At 42.6% G+C, this 22,060-nt stretch overlaps 1 protein-coding gene across 3 annotated transcripts in view; it reads right to left on the bottom strand.

Moving 5' to 3' along the window:
• Positions 1–11,983: 11,983 nt before the first annotated feature.
• Positions 11,984–22,060, bottom strand: part of BFSP2 (beaded filament structural protein 2) — a 28,057-nt gene continuing 17,980 nt past the window's right edge. For 2 of the 3 annotated variants that reach the window (XM_019537012.1, XM_019537019.1), the window contains 5 exons: positions 20,161–20,317; positions 17,703–17,864; positions 15,442–15,573; positions 14,715–14,935; positions 11,984–12,032 (listed from right to left, as the gene is read on the bottom strand). In XM_019537012.1, the coding sequence (XP_019392557.1) occupies positions 12,029–12,032; positions 14,715–14,935; positions 15,442–15,573; positions 17,703–17,864; positions 20,161–20,317 (676 nt within the window). In that variant the 3' untranslated portion in view covers positions 11,984–12,028. The remainder of the gene's footprint in view (positions 12,033–14,714; positions 14,936–15,441; positions 15,574–17,702; positions 17,865–20,160; positions 20,318–22,060) is intronic. The other variant, XM_019537028.1, reaches the window with a different exon arrangement.

The raw sequence follows: 22,060 nt of genomic DNA, 5'->3' as shown, positions 1-22,060 counted from the left end.
TGGGTCCGGCCCGGGTGACCCAGAGCCTGGCGGGGGATGCGACCCCTCTTAAAGTTCTGAAGCGTTAGACTGGCGGGCGGACGTTGGATTGGGCGGGGCTGCTGCGTCTGATTTGCATATTCCGTTGTGTGAAGGAATGTAGGGCGCAGAACTCCTCTGGAGCAGGATGAGGTGCGCAGCATCTTTAGGGTGGCTGTCATAGAGAACCGTCCTTTAAGAGAAAAAGAGAGGACCTAAAGACGTAGGGTTTTGAATCAACAAAAGACAGAGTAGTAGAAAACCGAAATGTCCTCCCGTGATGGCCACTTATTGACAAAATTTTGGTCTCACGACACACCAGAGATCTGCTGCTTCGGAGCAGGCTCGATTGAATCAGCACACAAGCTGAGGCACGCTGCGCTGCATTGCATGCAGTTATATAAGTGGTGAAATGCACAGAAAGTAGTAGGGGAGTGCTTTTGGATTAAAGCACCTTGTATATGTCTTTTTGTTGTTGTTCAAAAGTGTGATACCTCCATTTTCTCAGTACTGACATAAGTTTCACAGCTCATACAACTGCAGGCATCGCATCACCAAAGGCGGTCTTCAAAGCACCCAGAGCTGCGGCACTTGCACGTGTATAAATGCCCTGTCAGATGAAAAGGAGGATATTGACTACATGAGTGTAGGGAGGGCAAAGTGAGGTGTTGCATGTTAGACCCTGCTAAGAGTGCTTAAAACAGGAGTGCCCACTTATTCACTTGTGCTAAGTGCCTGAGTGTTTCAGTCTTCTGCCCCTTCAGGCCAGGCTTAACTAAGGGGTATGCTACACAGCTCTTACTAGAACAACTGCAGCCTGCTCTGTGGAGATGAAAAATGAGCCATCTGTAGTCCTCCAGCATCCCAGGATGCACCACTTCAAACCCCAACTCCCTCAAGCAGGGCTAGAACCCAGGAGTTCTTATGCATGTGCAGCAAGGTTGTTCCCACATGCTCTAATTACAGTGTGTTGGTGCAGACTTGATTAATTGTGGTAATTACCGTGTTCCAGCTGACGCCAGAGTTGCATGTATCAGCATCCCCATGCTGGAAAATGACTGCAGGGGTGCTTTAACAAGCTTTAGTTAAAGTGCCCCTGCCACCACTTTCAGTGTGGGGATGCTGATACACGTGACACTGGCAATTTAATTAGAATGGCTCTCAGACCTGCTCTAATTAAATCCCCACCTCACCCCCGCTGCTACTCCTGAAGCACATGTATAAGTGCCTCAGGTGCCCTGACTCCTAGTCACATCCTTGCTTGCCAACCTGCTAATGGCAAGTCCAAGCTGTGCAGGTGAGAAATGTTTTAACCTTTGATACATGACTGTTTATTACAGGTTGTCACTTTAACACCACGTTCCACAGATTTAGTGTAGTCTAAGTGTAATGTGTAGTTTCACCCTGCAGTTGTTCAGTCCCTGTCTGTTGTCCCAGGCTTACAGGATAAGTACTAATAGTTTACCCTGGGACATTATCAAGTACATATGAATAGTAATCTGGGTATTACATCATTGATTCAGTGGCAGAAAAGGAGCAGTGCATTCAGTCAGCCATTCACTTAACCCTGATTAGTAGGGCCATGTGTATACATACCAAGGCCACAATATTTGGGGATGAACAGGGGCACAACATGTTCAAGGACACAAATACAACCTGTGTTCCTAGCTTAAATGTGAAATGCTACATATTCTAGTGAAGAAGGGTGTGTGTATTAAGGGAACAGCCCTGGAATTCAAACAAGGAGCCCTTGTTATAAGTAGCTTAATAAAGACCAGATGGATTGTGGCATGATGCCATTTAAGATTACCATTTATATAACATTATATGTAGTCACTGAGGTACCAAATCTATCCATATGGAGCTTGGGGAAGAGTTGGGGCTTAAAATATTGGATTGGAGCTTCTGCTGTTACTGGACCATTTTAGGATTTGGATCTTTGATTTCAGTGGTGCGTGTTATTTATCATTAATAGTATTTTGTGTAATTTGAGTGTCATTGGTAGGCTTTTCAACCAAAGGTTGTTACCGAGAGGAGGAGATCCTACAGGCATGGTAGTAAATTTGGTAAAGTAAAATTTAAAAGCCAGACTTTTTTTTTTTAAAACTAGATTGTGTACTATGATGGTTTAAGTCTGGTATGCATCGAGAGGTAAGATACCACAGTTGTTCAGTCTTGTTTCTAGCCCTGGGTAGCTCAATGGATTATAGTGCTATAAAAAGATTTTTCAGCCTGAATGATGAACTTAATAAGGCTGTTGAACCTGCTGTAAGTGTCTTAAAATCAGTTATACCCACTGATCCCTTCCCTTCCCTCTCTAGCATAAAATCCAAAGGCATGTTAATGTCTAGGTATTACAAAAGAATATCTCCCTTCAGCAAGTCAGTGCAAGGATACAGAAGATGTTAGGAAACACTGGTTGCAGCAAAGTGTGAGTTATTTTAAACAGCGAGGAATCCCTTTTGTCAAAAACCAGGAAAAACATTGCTTCAAAATATATATATATATTTTTGGATATCTAAGACTACCATGGTCTTGTGCAAAAACGTTTGATACATAAGGACTGCTCATAAGAAAATGATTGTGAGTAAATGCAAGGACACTGGTGCTAAATGAAGTGGCAAATTAAGAGCTGGAGTGGAGGTTGGGACAAGGCCACTGGAGCTGGGGTGGGGAAGGAACAGGGCTGGACCCCAAGCAGCAGGAGGGAAGGGGGGAGCAGGCCCAGACGGGGGCGGGGGGGAACACAGGGCTCCATCCCCGCCTGCCCCTTGCCCCCAACATTCCTGACAGGCAATTGGGGAGGGTGTACACATACGCGCGTATATGCATATGGGGGGTGCGTGTGTATATGCATGTAGGGGTGGGGGGATGCGTGTGTGTATATAGGGATGGGGAGGTGTGCGTGGGTGTGCGTGTGTGTATATAGGGGTGGGTGTTTAAGTGTGTGCGTGTCTGTGTGTATGTATATAGGTGCATGTATATGTATATAGGTGTGTGTGTATATGTTTATGTGTATATATAGGTGTGTGTATATGTGTATATAGGTGTGTGTGTATATATGGGGGGGTACGTGCTTGTGTGTGTATATAGGGTGTGTGTGTGTGAGTAAGAGGATGAGAAGTGACTTAATAGTCACCTACAAGTATGTCAGAGGGGAGCACCAAGATCTGGGGGAGCAACTGTTCAGGAAGGCACCCCTTGGGAGGATGAGGACCTATCGACACAAAATAACAGAGGGAGGATTTAGACTGGACATAAGGAAGAACTTCTCCGTAAGGATAACTAGAACATGAAACGCACTCCCAGCAGAGGTAGATGGATATGGATATGGATATGTAAATGGGTATATATAACCTTGGTCAAGTCATTTAGCTTCTACAATTTTCCCCTTCTGCAATGTAGCAGTGATACTTATCTTGAGTTTGTTCAAGCACTTCAAGAACTCGGGATAAAATGTACTAATTAGAAAGAGAGAATAATAGTATTTAAGTGCATACTGCATTATATTATTAGAATTCATAGCCTGCATATTTATTTGTAGAGCTTCATCCTGCACAGGCAGGTGCTTATGGTTGTATATATTAAAAGTGATAATAAGTGCAGGGAAACCTGATTCACTCTTAATGTGAATACTGCTGTACCAAATTAAGACCAACCAAGGGAATAAGTACCTATAGATCAGGGATGGGCAATTATTTGGGCCCAGGGCCACATAGGGAGTTTTGATGAGCTGTTGCGGGCCAAGTCAGCACCCCTGCCCCTCCTGTGCAACAGCTCGGCAAGACTCTTTATATGGGATGGGGCCACAGGCAGGGGGAGCCAGTGTTCAGGAGCAGGACGAGTGATTCACTCCTTGCATGCCCCTGCCCTCTGGAGGGGGTGGGGGGAAAGAGCTGCTTGGGTGCTAGGTCCCAGGAGCCGGCCAGGAGTGAGGGGGAGGGGGTGCAGCAGAGTTCGGCCAGGTGGCACAGTTCATGGCATTCTGCATGGGGTCAAGACCTGCTGGCTTCTGCCCAGGTCAGCCCATGCTGCACTCCCACCTACCAGCCCCACCCTAGCCAGCATGCACAGCTTACCGGCTAGGCTTTTTCCAGTGTGACAGCTCCCCTCACCCCTGCTGGCATCTCCTTCTCCTGACCTTGCTGTGCTGCTTCAGGTGGGGAGGAAGCTTTAGGTGTGCCGCTCTTGCCAAAGCAGCGCAGCAGGAAGAGGAGCCAGCTTTGGAGGCAAGGGGAGCTGACCAGCACCCATGGAACTGTAGCCACACCAGGAGAAGCCCCATTGGAATCTTTATGTGCTGGTTGGGGCTGTGGCTGATAGGCATGGGCAGGAGCGCAGTGCTGGCTGCCCTGGTCTGGACTTAGCCCCATGTGAAGCACTGCAGGGGCAACTGCAGGCCAGATCCAGTCAACTGACAGGTGGACCCCATGAGCCAGATACAAGCAGCTGCTGGGGTGGATCCAGCCCACAGGCCATCTTTTGCCCACCCTTGCCAAAGATTGTTAGGTCTTAAATGTTTTGCTCCTTGAGGTGAATCCATTTCCCCCCACTCAGTCTTCTCACCAAGTTCATTTCCAGAGAAGGGTGAGGGCATTGACATTTTGCTTACTGTGAAATAATACAGGAGGTCCTCAGACTTGCGACACAATTGGTCTTAAGTCAAAATGTTGCAACTTGGAACTGATTTTCTCATAAGAAACAACGTTATAAATGGGAGATTCGTTCCTGAACCAAGGAATGATACCCTATTTTCACCAAAAATGCCCCAGGATTTTGTACTCGATCAATTATAGATGAGTAATATAGCTACATTAATGTACTTGTATCATAAATAGGAATCATATTGATTTGGAAGGACTTCTCTGAGGTGACTTTGCTGGACTTTTTGATGGGCTCTAGGTTGGAATTTTTTAAGAGTTCTTGGCTGGAGTCTTCTTAGGAGTCTTGACTGCAAGTTTTTCTGGAGTCTTGTCTGTTTTCTTAAAGGAAGTGTCCAAGCAAGTTTGGACAGATGTTCTCCAGAGTGATGAGCGACACAGCAAACTTGTTCACTGGCGTGGCATTGCATCGCTGTAAGTAGAGACTGTTGTCATCAAGTTGAAATGGTGTCAATTTAGAAACATTGTAAGTTGAAACATTGTAAGTCCAGGACTGCCCCTACTTACCTTCCCTGTGCTGATGTTTTGCCTCCACTTGCATTCAGGGTACAGGCAGCCAAGTAGTAGTACAGCATGCAATTAATTTCCATATAACATGTTTTCCTTTAACTTTTTTATAATGGCTGAACTAGTAATTTCTTCTGTGTTGCTACTAAATAATGTGCAGCATCTAATCCCAAGATACATAATTTACATTTCAGGAACTGACATCACTTTGAGGTGATTGTTGTGTTGTTCATAAATCTGAAGTCAGGCGTAATATGAACCTAGTCTCCTTCTGCTGCTTTTAGCTCCTGTGTCAGTTATCCCTTGCAAATACAATATCATAAAGTAGTAGAATGGCCAGCTCTTGATTAGAGACTTAATACTTGCTAGGAGCATGGTACTCAGAGCTGCTTCAGCTGTTAAATCTGGAACAGACTCAGTGGAAACCAGAAAATAGGGCAGCAGCATTTTATAGAAGCATAAATAAAGGCACAAATTGAAGCCTATATTGCTGGTTTAGAGTAGGTTATACTTTAATGTCATGGATAGGGCTAAATGTATCAACTGATATTTTACAGGCACTTTGGTTTATGCAGCTATGTATGAGTTTTCTTTCCATATGTAATTTGTTGGTTTTCCCCAAAAGCCTACTGTGAAGCAATGCAGGTACTTCAGAATATTTTATGGTAGCATGAAATGGATCAGACTGATGTATAAAGCATTGACAGGTTTAATTATTCTACAGATGCACACCCTAATGCACCTGGATTTTCTGTGCAGAAAATTCAAGTGTATTAATTGCATGTGTAGACGCACCCAGTACATGTACAGAAAGATGCATTGTAGAACTCACAGCCCAAGGCTCAGTCAGGATTATCTTGTTAAATGCACCACTGACCAACCTTGGTTAAAACTGTTTACATTTTTATGCCACTGTCAGTCAGAAGATCTCAATGCATGAAGTCCCCTCAGTTGTAGTGAAGCATTATAATACTCATTTTACAGATGGAAAAATTGAAAAAAAGAGAAGCTAAGAGACTTGCATAGCGTCTCATAGAAAGGTCATGGGCAGATGAACAATTACAGTTTTAAAGTGTGTCAGGCCACTGTGTCAGCTGATCTAATTTGTCCCTCTGGTGCTGTCCCACAGAAATTGAAACTAATGAAATTGGTGGTAAAGTCCTGCAGCGTAGCTTCCATTTTCTTAGCAACTGGCAATCCTCTATGTACAAGAGGTCTATGCAACCATCACACCAGGACCATCAATGCGTGCACATAGGCAAGTGTTGAGGAGTGGTGGCTGCCTTAGACCTACCATCCTCCTTTTAGACCATCAAGACAGAGTCCAAAGACCAAGTCCAGATGTTCAGTGCCTCAATGGTTGTAGCTTCTGCCAGAGAGCAACAGGTTAGAGCTGCTGCTGACTGCCTAATGGCTCAGCAAGGCCGTGTTTCTGTCATAATGATGTCCCTTAGCCTTCTCAACCAAGGAGTATACACAAAGCAGTGGGGGCTAGGGTTTTGAGGTCCTTATATTTGCCTTACTCTGGAAGTTGCAACATTGCAGTATTTTATAGGAGCTACCCCACTATGAGTAGCCCCACCACATTGCAACCAAGCCTTCCAGTAGAATGCTGTTTATGGTCATACCCAGGACCCTTAGCTTTCATTTACTGTAGGATAAAGCAGACATGTAAAAGTTACAGTGGCTTCAGTTAAGCCATAGTAAATTCTAATTCTCCCAAACAATGCAGCTGTTTTGCCTGCCCACTCCCAAAGTCTTTGCAAGAACTGGGAACAGAACTCTTCTCTCCAGACTCCCAATCTTGTGCTTTAATGAGGAAAATGTACTTCTTATTCATTTTATTTTTTGTGCCTTTGTTTTCCATATGTGAAAGAGTGGTGCTCATAACTTTGTAAAGTGATTTGTATTCCCAAATCACATGAACAATACATAGGGATCAAAGGTTTCTTTCTAATAATTGTGTTAGTAAAACCAATTTAAAAAAAAAAAAAAAGAGGAGGACACTAGTAAGGTCCAGGGACGATGCCCTCATGAAAACCTGATCCTCACCCATTTCTGAATGTTACCTACAGCTCGCTGCCAGTGTGAAGATAATTCATTAACATAAGCAGGTTACTCAACTAGTCTGGCCATGAAAACCTCGTGCCTCATGAGGCTGGGGGGATGTAGGGGTGTGGCAGTGGCGAGCAGGGACTGCTTTGCAGGTGGCCACGGTGATGTTGGTGGCAAGGATGGGCCAAGCGGGGACTGCCCACAGGAGGCTGTGGTGGTGTCAGCAGTGGGTGGGGGTTGCAAGTGGCAATCGGCAACCACCTGCAGGCACCACCAGCAGTATCAGCAGCAGCCAGTCTCTGGGGGTTCCAGGCCAATCTCAGGGGGTGCACATGGACCCCCTACATCTCACCAATGAGTCTAGTGATGAATACCATAGAAAAAAATAATGATAGTTTTATTCAGAAATCAAGTAGCGTTTTTTTGTTGTTTTTTTTTAATTAACTTTATGGGAAAGCACTTTGCGTTTGTAGAGCCAGTTGTGCTTTGTGTTGCATATCTGGCAGACTACTTCTGGAAAGATTTTGGTTGGCTTCTAGTTTTTACTTGGAGAAAAGACAGGCCACAGGAAGTTCTGTACTTATGGCCCTTTTTGTGTTGAAATTGAGGAATGGAGAGCACATCCTTCAAGAATTGTGCTCTTCCAATTATTAAAAGATTTATTTCAGAACTCCAGTTGACATTTAATGTTATATTTTATGTTTACATTCAAACCCAAACTTAAGATACGGCAAATCATTTGAAACTATAATCCAGGTTTGCGTTGAAGTAGGAACAGCGGAGCATGATTAGAAACAGCAAGGAGATGCTTATCATCAGTATGATGTATCTCTTCTTGCTAACAGATTATTAATTTAATGATTTACAGCTGCTCACTGTAATTCTAGCACACAAGGCAGAAATACCTACTAAGACATCAGTAGTCTGTTCTGTAGGAGTAAAGCTGTGAATTTGAGATTCTTCCTCAAATTGTAGGGAGGCCTGGCAGTTCACTGAATCTCAGGTTAAAATACAATTTTCACTGAAATCTGACCAGTTTGGTAGATTCAGGGATTCATGTTATGTGTTTGTTGACTGAAACAAATCTCAGATGTCCATTTTAAAGAAACCATTTGATACACCATAATCCTATCACCTGTGCACCAGTTTGTGTTAACATTAGTATTTATATTGGAGAAGCACCTACAATTTGCAAGATGCTGTGCAAATATATAATTTAGTTCCAGTTCTGAAGAGCTGAAGTGTGAAAAGAAATAGAGAATGCACAAAGGCCATGCCTAAGGGCTAAAGACAGACATTGAAAAAGCCAGAGTTTGAATTGAGTCAAGATTTGCAGGTTAGTCTAAACTGCCTAGGTTGAACCCGTTTGTGCCTGCACATCTGTGCTGTTATATGCCTGCAGTTGCTCAAGTCAAGCACCGGGGGTGCTAGAGCACACCCTTGGCTGTAGGGAAGCTCTGTTGGGGGCTGTGGCCAGTCTGAGCTGAACTGGTCAGAGGTGGATTCAATCCCCCACTCCCTGACCTACCAGCAGGGAACCAAGCCAAGGGTGTCCCCCTGTTGCTGCTGCAGTGGCAGGCCAGCATGGCCCCTGAGGCAGAGGGGTCAGGGAGGGGGGTTATTCTCCCTTCTGTCACCACTGTCCCTTGGGGACCACAGCCAGACCGCTGCCAACTGGAGGAATAAACCCCCTTCCTCCGGTGTCTGGGACAGGGGAATAACCCCCATCCCTGCACCTTTCCAGGGGTCCCTGCTGGCTGATATCTGGCCCTGCCAGGAGGGGCTGGCTTGGGAACAGGCTTCTCTGGCCAGCTCAGACGTGCCAGTGGGCCCCAAGCCCAGCAGCTGCCACCACTGCACTCCCTGCCCTCTGCAGCACCCAGGGGTGCAGCTGCACAAACAACTGAGGGCTGGCTCGGGCTGGGGGTTATTCTGTCCCCAGCTGCCACTGCCATGGTTGCGCCATGCCATGCTGCTCTGGGTCGGGGGAGCAGGAAGCTTCTGCTCCATGTGTGGAGCTCTGGCTCCAGCTCCTGGACACCTTGGAAGGTAGAAGGTGCCAGGGAGGAAGGCTTTAGTCTGGGGGCTGCAGTTGGAGTGCCAGTCAGGGCTGGGGGAGCTTCCTTCAGCCCAGCGGCTCCCAGCCCAGCAGAGGGAAGCTCTCCCAGTCCTGAGCAGCATGGCATGGTGCAGCAGGAGCTGTAGCTGTAGATGAGGGGAGAAACAGTCCTACTGGGCCACGCCAGCTTCCCTTCTCCTGTAGCAGTTACTCCTCCTCCCATTCCTGCCACTCTGGGAGGTGGCAGCAGTGGGGGAGCTTCAGCCCATCAATTTGTGCCTTGCACATGGAGCTCCGACTGCAGCCCCTGGACTGAAGCTTCCCACCCAGGCACCTTCCACCTTCCAGGGCATCCAGGAGCTGAAGCCAGAGCTCCACGCACAGGGCAGAAGCTTTCCAGTCACCCAGAGCAGCATGGTGTGGCACAGCTGTGGCAGCAGCAGCTGGGGACAGAACAGCCCCCCTCCTCAACCAACCCATAGCCGTTTGTGCAGCTGCAGCCCTGAGTGCTGCACGAAGCAAAGGGCACGGCAGCGGCAGCTGTTGGGCTTGGAAGCTGGCCAGGGGAGCTTGCTCCCCAGTAAGCCCCTACCTGGTTAGATACTGGCTGGCAGGGCCCCTTGGTGGGGGGGAGGAAGGGGCAGGGATGGGGATTATTCCCCCTCTCTCCAGCAGAGAGAACAGGCAGGGGCTTATTCTGCCACTCAGCAGTGGTCAGGGCAAGCAGACCCAGCTGCAGTCCCCCAGGGACAGTGAGGGTAGAAGGGAGAATAATCCTTCTCCCTGCCCCCTCTGCCCACTGCAGTGAGTGGGGAGTACCCAGCAGACCTTGCTCAGGCCTCTGCCTGTGGGACAGGGAAGGGAGAATTAAACTCTTCTCTGGCCAGGCCCCTGTCCCTGCCTGTCTCTGCTCTGGCTGGGGGAGCAGGGGGGGTGTGGCCAGCCCTGCTGAGCTGGAGCAGAGAGTCCAGCCCAGGGAGCATGCTGGGATGCTGGTGGACTCTGGTTTAAGTTAACCCAGGAAGGGGTCTGGAACAGACATTTGTATAAACTGTTTTGAGCCAAATCAGTGAAGTCTGATACTACATTCAAACAGGTTTCTCAAACCAGTTTTAGTCATTTTTTTTAAAACTGGTTTTTGTGCACTGAATATCTGTTCTGTTATACGTTTAAACCAGTTTCTGATCCCTTAAACTGGCTTATGTGTAATATCCGTCCCTAGCCAAGAGCTGCAGCATGCAAACACTTCATTGTTTAATGAAGCATAACCCAATTCAGAAATACTTCTTTCTAGCCATATTTTGACCAATATCATGTAGGCATCATAGTTCAAATATTTAATTTCTCCTCATTACATCTCATTGTTTTGTTTTGTAGACCATTCAGAAAGTATATTAGATGCACGTGGGGTTGTGTGGGAGGAAGCACATGCTCAGGGCGTTAAAGCTCACTTACTAGCAAATGAAGTGTATCAAGTCTGGAGAGTATTTATTTTTGTTATCCATTAAGGGACTTTTGCCACTTGAGCAGACATTTAATTATTACACAATTAAAATAATTTCAGGTTATTTCCATTTAGCTTTCCATCCAGTTTCTCAGCAGCTTTGGATTCCTTATTATAAAATATCCTAAAACAGATCCTGCCCAACATTTTTTTTTTTTCCCTCCGATCTGTTTTATATTGTAAAGTTCTGATCCTGCAAACAGCTTTATTAACTTGGCGGGACTAATGGGTTTGCATATAAAGGTTTACTGAATTAAGGCTAAATTTGTTAAATTTTTTTGATACATGATAACTTTCTGGACATTAGCAGTGAATATAATCATATTACAAAGTATAAAATTAGACTATAAACATTTTGATTATTAAAAGCAAGACTAGGTGAGTTAACAATAAGATGTGGACAGTTCTCCCTCTGAATCACCAGTTTATTTGAAATATGATCCAGTACAGTCTGCTGCTACTGTAGTGGCCTTCTGTAGAAAATTGTGGTTGGAAGGGGCTCAGATCAAAGAACATACCAAAATGCTGGCACTCTTTATAACCATCAGAGACCAAAAAGTGAATCGGCTTGGAGACTGAACAAACTTCTTTTATCTTTGGACAGATTTCCTCTAGAACAGAATTAAGGTGCGTTTACAGGGCAGTGATGGAAAGTTTGCCTTGCTGCTGCTGACCCCACCTGTGTACTGCAAAATTAATTGCAACAAATTATTGTCATGCTTTATCTGCCTCAGACTTATTAGTGTACAATACATTATACAGTAATAAGGCCAAAATCTTGTGATGCAACATAGATATTTCCACCCATTGCATTTAAAAATACATTTTTTTGCTTGTTGCACAGCAAACAAATGATAGTATTATAGACTATTTGTACTGCAAAAGGAGGTAGTACACAGTATGTAATGGATAAACAAAAGGTCTGTGCTCTTATGCCTTTCAGCTGCAGTAAGCAATGTTGGAGGAAAAAATTCAAACAACTAAAACTGACTATTCTTTCTTTTTATTTTAATTTTAACAACATGGGCAAATTGATAGGTGTAAGCAAAGCAATCACGTGAGGAGTTTCTAAGAAAGTTGTTCAAGCTACAACCTACTTAGATTGTTGAATCAAACTGAATAAAGCAGGCTGCTTTGGAATTTTTTTTTAACTTTCCACGAACATTTTTTGTCAATGACTGTTTGAACAGCAATGTTGTCTTCTGTGCACAAGGAACATCAAAATCAGCTGAAAATTAAAAAAAATATATATTATTTGTCCTGTATTGCAAATTGGTTTAAAAACAACATTTCAGACCAAATTCTACTTTCATTCTCACTGGTGTAGTTCCATGGACTTCAATGGGCTTTAACCATAACTGAGAACAGATTTAGCCTTCTGTATTTATCTCATAATGAGTTTTAAATCAGGGTGTGTGCAATATTCAGTTGTTGTTGGTTCATAGACCTTGTGATTAAATGGTTCTCAACTCCTAGATGATTTTTTAGCTATGAGTTTTATTCCAGCTCACTGAGAATGCTTTGATTGTTATTAAGATGCTCTGGTATTAGCTATAACTTAATTCTTAAAATGTCTTGATATTGAAGCAAAATAGTTTGCAGAATGCAGGTTTGAAGATTTTAACCATGAAGAGTGCACACATGCATTTAGCGAAGAGGGCTCAGAATCAAGACTCATATTCAATGCCATCCACATTTTAGGGAAAATTCTTTCTGCATTTAAACATTGTGAATCAGGCCATTTCCTCCAGCTTTCCTCCCTCATTTCCTGCTACGTATGTGAAATTCATCCTAGTGCAAATCTGGAGTGACACTTCAGAAGTGTACAGGCCTTGTGGCCCTGAATTTTAACCAGGAGTGTTTTAATTACACTACTAGCCAGTAATAAGCTTTCAGCTTAAAAGAATAAAAGAAAGATATTGCACTGGGGAAATGAGGGCAGGAGGGAGTGGGATTTTTTCTAGTTAAAAGATTGTATACATCTTTCAGTGGTTTATCCTAGATGAGCTGTTGGCTCTATCATGCTGACTTCTGTATCACTGCACCCAGGGGGAAAGTGCTGCAATAACCATCTACAGCTCGCAGCTACCTTGGGATAGCTGCAAGTCTGTTAGTTTTGGATACAAATGTAATTTACATAAGGTTACAAAAATGTGAATATCACTGCTTAAACATGTGATGTGTGTCCATCCCATAAGTTATGTAGTAGGTCAGAATGATCCTGGTGAGTTATAGAATGGCAAATTTGCTCTAGGCTCTTTCAAACAGAAGTGGTGGGACTGTACATTTGTATAGTCTTATCTCATAGCTCTGCTGGATGCTTGTAATTCTAGTGTAACTTATGCTGGTGAACTTTCACCTAATTTCTTTTCTTATGTGAAAAGAAAAAACATACTCTAACCGAGTTAGAGCACATTACTGTGGTAGGTTGTGTGCCTGCTCCACTTTTTTATGCCAATGAGAGGACAGTTACATGGGTGCAATTATGTTATATATCCAGTTCTGTGTGAGGTTAATAGTTCTGTGCAATTACTGATAGCAGAAACCCTGGTTAGTGCGCAGAGGCAACTTAAATATCTCTCTCAAAACCTTCACACAAAACTTAGAGGGATCAGGGACAGAAATTTTATTTCAAACTCCTAGCTCGTCTGCCTTGTACTTTCATCAAGATTTTTAGGTGGTATGCGTGCTTTGTCTTTTTACTATCCAATGTCCCAGTTGTGCTGAAGCCAGAGTTTTGCAATTGATTCTGATGTGTGCAGGATCAAGACCCAACTTTTAGCAGCAGGATGTTTTTCATTAAGCAAAACAAAAACTCACAAAACTTTTTGATTTGGAATATGAATGGGAGAATATTGGTTTCTCAGAGGCTGTGTAGACTAGAGAGCTTAGATAACGTGTAAAACTCATTTATATTTTTATTTATTTAGAAAACTATTTTTCTCTATAAAAAGACATGGCTACCAGGTCAAATTCTGTTCTTTGGGCCCCAGTTTAACAAAGCACCTATACACGCATTCAATTTAAAGTATGTTTAGATCCACTTTTGTTCTCCAAAAATGCTTGTGTGCTTTTGCTGTGCCTAAGTGCCTTTGCTGAACTGGGACATCTGTTACAAATCAGATGAGGGCAAATATGTAGTATTTTCTTTTGAATCAAAATTTTCCTTTACTCTTTCCATCTGGGATAAAATATGCTGTGTTACTTGATAAATCTGAAAAATTTAAATAAAGAAACAAAGATATTTCTTTTGCTGAATTCCCGAACGGAGCTAAAATGTTAATCATGAAGGTCCTGATCCAAGAAAGCACTTGAGAACATGCTTTACTTTTTAAACATCTGAATAATCCTGGGATTACTTGGGTGTTCAAGTGCTTTGCTGTGTCATGGATTAATTTGTGTTGCTTCCTTTTCTACAGAGAGGATGAAAGCTTCTGGAGGAGCAAAGTCTAAGGACGTGGGCTGTAGAAAGGGAGGGAAAGGGGCTTAGGGATGGGAATGAGACTATACTGACTATAAAACAGCTGTGTCATTACTTGGTATTTTAGGAATGTATTTCCCAAGATACTAAGTAATGACACAGCTGTTTTGTAGCCATTAAGATAGCCTGGAGGTTGTGGGGGCTTTTTCATTTTAAGTCTCAACTCTGGAAAAAGAAGGCTCATGGATCCACTGGGCCCATGGCTGTTCTTCTTTTGTGGCTGGCTCTCTCACTGCTGGCAACCCCTCACCTCCCATGATTATACTCTAGGAACATCTGTGGAGCTGTACTTCAGGCATACACCCCTGTGTAGTGTCTCCTAATCCACCCACCTGACCATCTAACAAAGTGGGACAATGCCACTTCTCAGTTGTGCACAATGTTGTCTCTGTTCGTGACACATTCATTATTTAAAAAAAAAAAAAATACCTGCTGGCTTCTCCATCCAGAAGGCAGTGGTATGTAGCAATGTCCTTTTCCAGCTGTAGCTTGTGGGACAGCAGATTTTCACGATCCCTCTGCTGCTGCTCAGTTTCTGCTTTGATTTCTCCCATTTCTGCCTCCAGTTTGTTAATGACAGAGCCTAGGTTCTGTAGTTCAATGTCATGCCAGTGTTTAGCGTCATATAAGGAGTTCTCCAGACCTCTTTTCTGTAAGGACAATAAATGAAAGGCTCCTTACTCTGAAAGATTTTGTGATAGTGTTTTTAATTAGGCTGGTGTCCGTAACTTACTGGAAATCTGTATCTACTCTAATCATTTGCATTTAAATATATACTGAGGGTTCCTTTAATGAGATGCGTATCTTGAAATCTGTGCATCATAGTGGTATGTACTGCTGAACCACTATCTGAAGCTCTTGTGTGTATACAAGGCAGTTGAAACAAAGGCGTAACATCTTCCTACTCTAGAATAGTAGGTATGTAATCATTTCAGTGAGACTTACAAATATTCAATAAAATGTTGAGGGATAAAATTTCATGACTTGATTTTTGCTCTGATTACTCACACCTCCAGATTCTTAAGTGGGAGTGGGGGATATGCAGCATCTTGTCTTGATAGGCTTAGTCTCACTTACCAAGATGGACCTGAAAATGCATCGTGAATTCACTGCAAACACCCCAGTGAGTACACGCTCATTTTTTGTAGCAACCTACCAAAGTTCTTAAAGATTCAGTCTCTGCTTGCAGACTTTGTATTTTGCAGGCTGTATCATGGAATTCAGTTCTCAGGGATTCTACCAATTCCTCCTCTTGTGTTCGTACAGTAGGTGTTGTTTCTGTGTCCTGCTGAAAGACAATAACAGTTGTCAGTCACAACAAGCTGTAATTATAATTCATATTCCTTGCATCCCAAAATGAAAGGGCTTTGCAACTCTGATTTTAAGTTTGCTGCCAAGAAGTTAAATGATGTATGTTAACAATAGCATATTTATTTTTCTAAGGACATACTGTAAAAATAGTGCTGGTAAGTAAGTGACTGCATTCACACAAACAGTGTTTGTACAAATATATTAAAAATTACCAGCAGAGAGAAGAAAAAATGCAGTTGTGTTCTTCCCCCTATCTTTATAGTGGAACAACTTTTTAAATTAAGGAGTTTTTTTAATCCTTCATTCCATTTTTATATTTGAAGTCTCATCTGTCCTGCTTTTTCAGGGAAATTCTATGAAAGAAGAACTTGTTAAGATATAAACCTGACTGAGAAGGAGGTATGATTATTCAGTTTGTGGTTATTTTAAATACCTGTTTAACTCAAACTCCTTAGAAACGGAAGTAAGAAAAGGCCCTTAGTAAAGAAGCAGGAGTGTTTAATCTTCATTTAAGAAGCTGACTGCTCTAAATTCATATTTCTGGGTCCTCAAGTGAGCACAAGCTTTGATTAGTCCTAGTGTTTCCAAAGAAAAATCAAGAAGGAAAAAAAACCTCTGGAGAAAAAAAAATATTAAGTACTCGCTGTACCTCACAAAACTAAAAAAGAGGTCAGCTCCTTTCTCTCCCCTCTCCCTTCCCCCAAATACCCCACCCCTTCTTCAAGTCACCTTTATTAAAAAAAGGTGACTTGTAAAGTATGAGTGCCAACCATATCCTCCCTATCTGTGCAACCGAACCAGAAGTTGAGGCGTGCCTTGGGACATATCCTGCTAGAGAATCCTGGGCCCTGGTGGACATGGCAGTTGGCAGCTGATACAGCCCTGGTCTCCCTCTAACTGCTTTTCTTGCTGCCACTGCTGCTGGCCCTCAGCCTCCAGCCCCCAGAGAGTGGAATTAGTCTGCTTTCACCCCGAAGAAAAAGGTTAATGTATGGGCTGCATTAGGATTTCATACTAGATCTCATGTCCTTTAAAATATTCATTAATAATCTAAAATGGTGGGCTAGCTGTGGAACAACCAGCTGTGCAGGTGACAAAAGGTTATTTAGATTAGTCAGGTCCAGAGATCACTGTAAAGAAACAATCAAGATAAATGAGCAGTGTGACAGCAAATGAAATTCACTGTTGATAAATTCAAAGCAATGCACATTTCAGGGAATAATTTACACTGCTTATTTGCTTTATAAGGTCATAATTTAACTGCATCAGCTCAGGAGATTGATTTGAGCATCAGTGTGGACAAGTCGATGAGGATCTCAGCCCAATGGTCCAGAATGTTATGGGTATTTAGGCACCTAAAGATGCTCATACGGAATCCTTTTAAACAGCTAACAGCATGTTTAAGTGTCTCGGTACCCATAGAAATCTGGCCCTGTGTGCTGCTTTTGTCAAAAAAGCAAACAAGAAGTTAGGATACTTAAGGAATGGGATGGGGGGAAAAAGGAGACAAACAGACACAAAAAATCAATAGTGCAGTTTCATCTAGAACTGTGCCCTGCTGTTCATACTACTTCTGACAGAATGCAGTAACATTAGCAATGCTGCAGAAAAGAGAAATTAAAAGTTTTAGGGGCACTGGAAAACTTGTATGAAGGGAAAGGGGAAGAATGAGCTGGCTGTTCAAAATTGATAGGAATACTTTTTCTTTGCATAATTAAGTTTTGCACCTGACTACAACAGGATGTCATTAAGGCCAGAAACAGCAAGACTCAGCCAAGGACTAGACATTGATAGAGTTAACACCTAGACCTATATTAGCTAATGCTAATTAATTTTTGGCTAAGTATTACATCTCATACTTCAGGGTTAAACCAATCTCTGACTAAAGCATAGTCTGGTAAAAAAATGATGCATTCTAGAAATAGATTCCAGTGATTTGTTTGCTTTCTGCACAGGGTGGCTGTGATAGGCAAGGCAGAAGGGCAGTGTTAAGTAAAGCCAGGTAAATCAAACCAAAAAAAGATAAGTTTCCTCTGTATAGAACTAGAACTTTTTTCCAGTAGATCTCACAGTTAGAGATGGGTACAGGGAAGTGTCACCACTTACCTTGGTATAGAGCAAGGCACCAGTCTCAGCACGATTTCTCTCAATATCCTTCTCCCAGTGAATTCTGATTTTTTCCAGTATGTCATCCAGGCCAGTTCCAATGGGAACATCTAGCTCCTCCAAATGAGATCCAGCAAGCTGTTTATATAATACTTTTACATCCTGAAAAAAATGCACATAAGGAAAAGGAATGATGGCCAAGGAAAGCTCAGTCTGTGTAGCACTTTTGGTGCATCTAAGGGCATGAGTATACAAATAAGATTTTGTGATAGAGAGGAAGGTGAGGCTTTACAGCACATCAGCTGCTCCATGGTAACTGTCATAGGGTATGTGCAAAAGATGATAGATCAGTTGGACACCTTGGTTTAAGGAGCACAAGAACAAATGAGATTTGCGCATGTATATGTGAATTATCAGCATCACTATGGCCTTTTTACACTACTAGAACAGCATAAGGGAACCTGTGAATTAGGTTTGTAAACCATCCTGCAAATGTTAGTGGTAAAAATAGATGCGGACAATACAAGTAAAAAATATGCTCATACAGAAATGGACCACGATTGAAACTTCTTTGTCAACGTACCCTTGAGCCGCATCCAGGTGAGCAGGGGTGTGCACTTGTAGCAGCATGAATTTGTGCCACTACTTTGTATCACACCGCACGCACCTACATGTGCCCTTTTGTTGTGGGACACATTGTCCCACTGTGGGAAAACTGCCTGTTCCCAGCTTCTCCTGGTTCCTGCCCAGGTTCCATGTGCTGGGGAGGACTAGCTGGGGCACAGGCTGCCTCAGTGTGGGGGCTTCAAAGTGCCCAGAGATGTGGGAGCTGGGAGGCCCTGCACTGAGGCATGCAGGGGCAGGGGAGCAGCCAGTCCAGGTCTACCTGCTCCCCTGTCTTGAGGCACACTGTACCCCAGCCAGCTGTCTCCACAGCGTATGGAGACAGGGGAGCAGGCAGCCCTAGCTTGCAGTATGTTTGTCCTGGTGTGTGCTATTTTCATGTGCTTTGCGCTGTTTTTTTGGAGGGGGAGGGCATAGTGGAACTGGGAAATCCTGGTAGCAAACTTTTTGAATCTTGTTGAGCAGTCTCTTGTGATGTCATTGCCATATGAAGAGTAAGTCTCTTTGTGGGCTGGTAGACTACTGCCTTGCGTATTGGCTACACAGGCAAATAAGGGAGCATATATCACACTCTTACACCTTAGCACAGGTTACTCATGTTTCTGGTCTGTGTGCAGAAGTATAACAGCTGCTTCAGAGCTGCTGTTCTCATTGTGTATGTGTAGAGCATAGGCGGGGGAGGCTGTGAATGGGCAGTCTTGGCATGCCAACATAGGGCTCAGCATGCTAACCGGTTCAGCTTAGCTGGTGTGGGAGCTGTAATCAGTAACTTTGTCTGGGGCTGGTCTGTTTTACCAGCATAAAAAGAAAGCAAGGACTCTATGTTGAGGTACAGTTCATTCTTTGTTCTGTTCCTGGAGCAGTATAACTGTATGCTGCCCCTTACACAGGACTTCTAACTCTGCAGTCTGATGCCCTGTCATTATTTGACAGGGTGTTAGATTGCAGTGCTTATTTGAGGTCAGACCCTGAACCCCTTGAGGGTGAGTAATCCTCTCTAATGCAAGGTATCCTGGTGAAGACAATGAATGAGAAAGTAAAGGCTGCAAAACTGGGCCCTTGGGAACTCTTATTGCCTCTGGATTGCCTCAGTGAGTTGTTGAATCTTAATTTCTTTTTTTGAGCAGTAATTGAGTGGTTTGCTAACTACATCGCAAACTTTGCAAACCAGTCCAGTTAATATCGAGTGTCATTTCAGAAATTTGATGGCTTTATTGGTCCATGGGGTCAGATTTCTCACTCAGTGGAGCTGTTGTTAATTTACAGTAGCGTGCATGTAAAGAGAATCAGGCCCCAAAGTACTGGGGACTTGCACTTCTAAGGGAAAGTCCAGCGCCATGAATTTATGTAGGGTAGGAGTTGGCAACCTATGGCCTACAAGCCGAATTTAGCCCACAGAACCACTGGATCCAGCCTGAGACTTTGGGCTTTGGCATATTTGATGGTGTGGGATATTGGCTGCAGAGATGGCTGGGTCCTAGAACCTGCTCATCCACCTGCCTCTTACCTAAGGTGAGTTATTCGAGCCTGCAGCCAGGAAAGGTTGCCTACTCCTGACCCAATGTGAGTGCAATGTCAAATGAAGTGTAGCTATTTTGCATATGTTATATTTATCAGGTATAAAAAATATTGAATATTTTGTATTGGTGTTTTTGATAATTATTTGAAAGAAGAGTGGTTCAGGCTAACAAAGGAAGGGAGGGGGACAATTTACAGATTGATATTATGATCTATATTTGCCAAGTGTAATTAACTCCTCTTCAGACAGATGTGTCACACCGGCCTAGCTAAGCAGACACACATTAGCTATGCATTGCCCACAATCTTGACTTACTTCTTCATGAGTCTTTGACAGCAAAGCTAGTTCTTCTTTCATGCTTTCTATCTGACTCTCCAGATCCATTTTAGTTAAATTAGCATCATCAATCACTTTATATAAGGAATTTATTTCATCTTCCACTGCCTTTCTAAATGGTTGCTCATTTTCATATCTGTAGAGAAAAACTTTATAAGCACAGCTGGGCACAGGAAAAAACCCCTGCATTTCACAAATAATACCATTCTGTTAAGTACTGATATGTACCAGATTGACAGGCAAAGAAGATGGAACTTACATCTACCATTTATTAATATACTGCAATGCCATTTTCAGCTTAATCCTCATTGCCCTTCTTTATTAGAAGGAAAGTTACAATGCAAATTAAGTCTCCAGGACAGCATTGTACAGTTAATAATGTTTTGGAAAGGGAGTCAGAAAATTTATTTTCTTTTTCTGGATTTAAGGTATACACATCATGTGATCTTTACCATTGTGTATTTCCATCATCCGTGCAGTGGATATAATCATGCTCACCCATTTCTGTGAAGAGCTTTGAGATCATAGGATGTTAAATAGATTCTGAGCTTCAAACAGTACTGTTGTTATATAAAACTAAACACATTGTGTGGCGAGTGTGACTTGTGTTCCTGAAGATATAATCTATTCTTGCAGTTATATACTTAGTTGCACTGAAGTGAATTGGAAGGTGCTATTGATTTTAGTTGGACAAGGATTCTGAATTACAATACTTTGTAACCAACTTGAGCCTCATAAAGGCAGAGTGCTGTTCATTTTTCTTTTAAAAACATCATGGCATAGAATTTTCCTAAGAGCACTGTTAATAAGATCATTACTTTTGTAACAAAACTGTAAACTGAAGTTGGGTGGCAACTGCTCATTTCACTGACCCTGTGTTTGAACAATTGTTTTGTCAACTAAAATGACTGTTTAACCAAAATGCAACTACTTTTCCCCTACTAGCTCAGTGGCAACACTTGTCGGCCTGACTGTAGTTCCTTTTAATTTTAATCTTTCAAATCTAAATGGCAGCCTGGGGTGCTGCAGCACTGGGCCTAGCCAATTTGGGCAGCTGACTCCTCTGGTATAGGTGTCAAGGGAGCCAGCTTCATAAATAATTTCTGCATTCCTCTCCTGGAGAGCCACCATCTTTGCCTGGAAATCAACAGTTTGGAAAGAGGCAAGAGGCAGATGATACCAGCATGAACTAAACTTTTTTATATACACTGCACTGATTCAGTGAAACAAACGCAAAGTATTGCCTTTGTTTGGAGAAGTCAGTTGACTTTTTAAATAACTGCTTAGGTCATAAGCCTGACAGACTATATTTGGAAGAATAAAATGATGTAGCAGTTAAACTTTGGTTTTATGACATAAATGCTAAAGACAAAACCATGAACCTACTTAAAGCATTTTTTTGAATGAGAAATGGATTTTGGGAAAAAGGAAAATCCTGGAAAGAAAGTTTAGGTACTGTGAAATATACCTGGAAAGTTTGATTATTATTTTTTTTTAACAAACCCTTTAACTATATATTAGCTGTTTCGTAATTAGAAATAGTTCTATTATGAATAAAATTTAGAATAATGAAGCCTAACATGCAGTTGTAACAAGTGCAGTTTAAAGGAACTCTTTCAGCTAAAAATCACACACTGAAAATCTACAACTATCATTATCTATAGTACTAGCAGTAGCCTGGATTTTGAAATTTGCTAGAATTATAGAAGTACAGTTTGTCACTATACTGGGGTGGGCAATTATTTTGGCAAGCTATGGAGGGCTGTACACAATCTTTGGGAAAATGTCATTTTGACCAATTATAGATAAACAAATCATATACTAAAAATTAAACATTTATTATAAACACATTTTATTTTATTTAAAAAAATATTTTTTG

This window comes from Crocodylus porosus, unplaced genomic scaffold (genome assembly GCF_001723895.1).
Source record: "Crocodylus porosus isolate Cpor-Errol unplaced genomic scaffold, CroPor_comp1, whole genome shotgun sequence".
NCBI lineage: Eukaryota > Metazoa > Chordata > Crocodylia > Crocodylidae > Crocodylus > Crocodylus porosus.
Note: the sequence above shows the minus strand (reverse complement) of the source record. Positions and strands in the feature narration are given on the sequence as shown.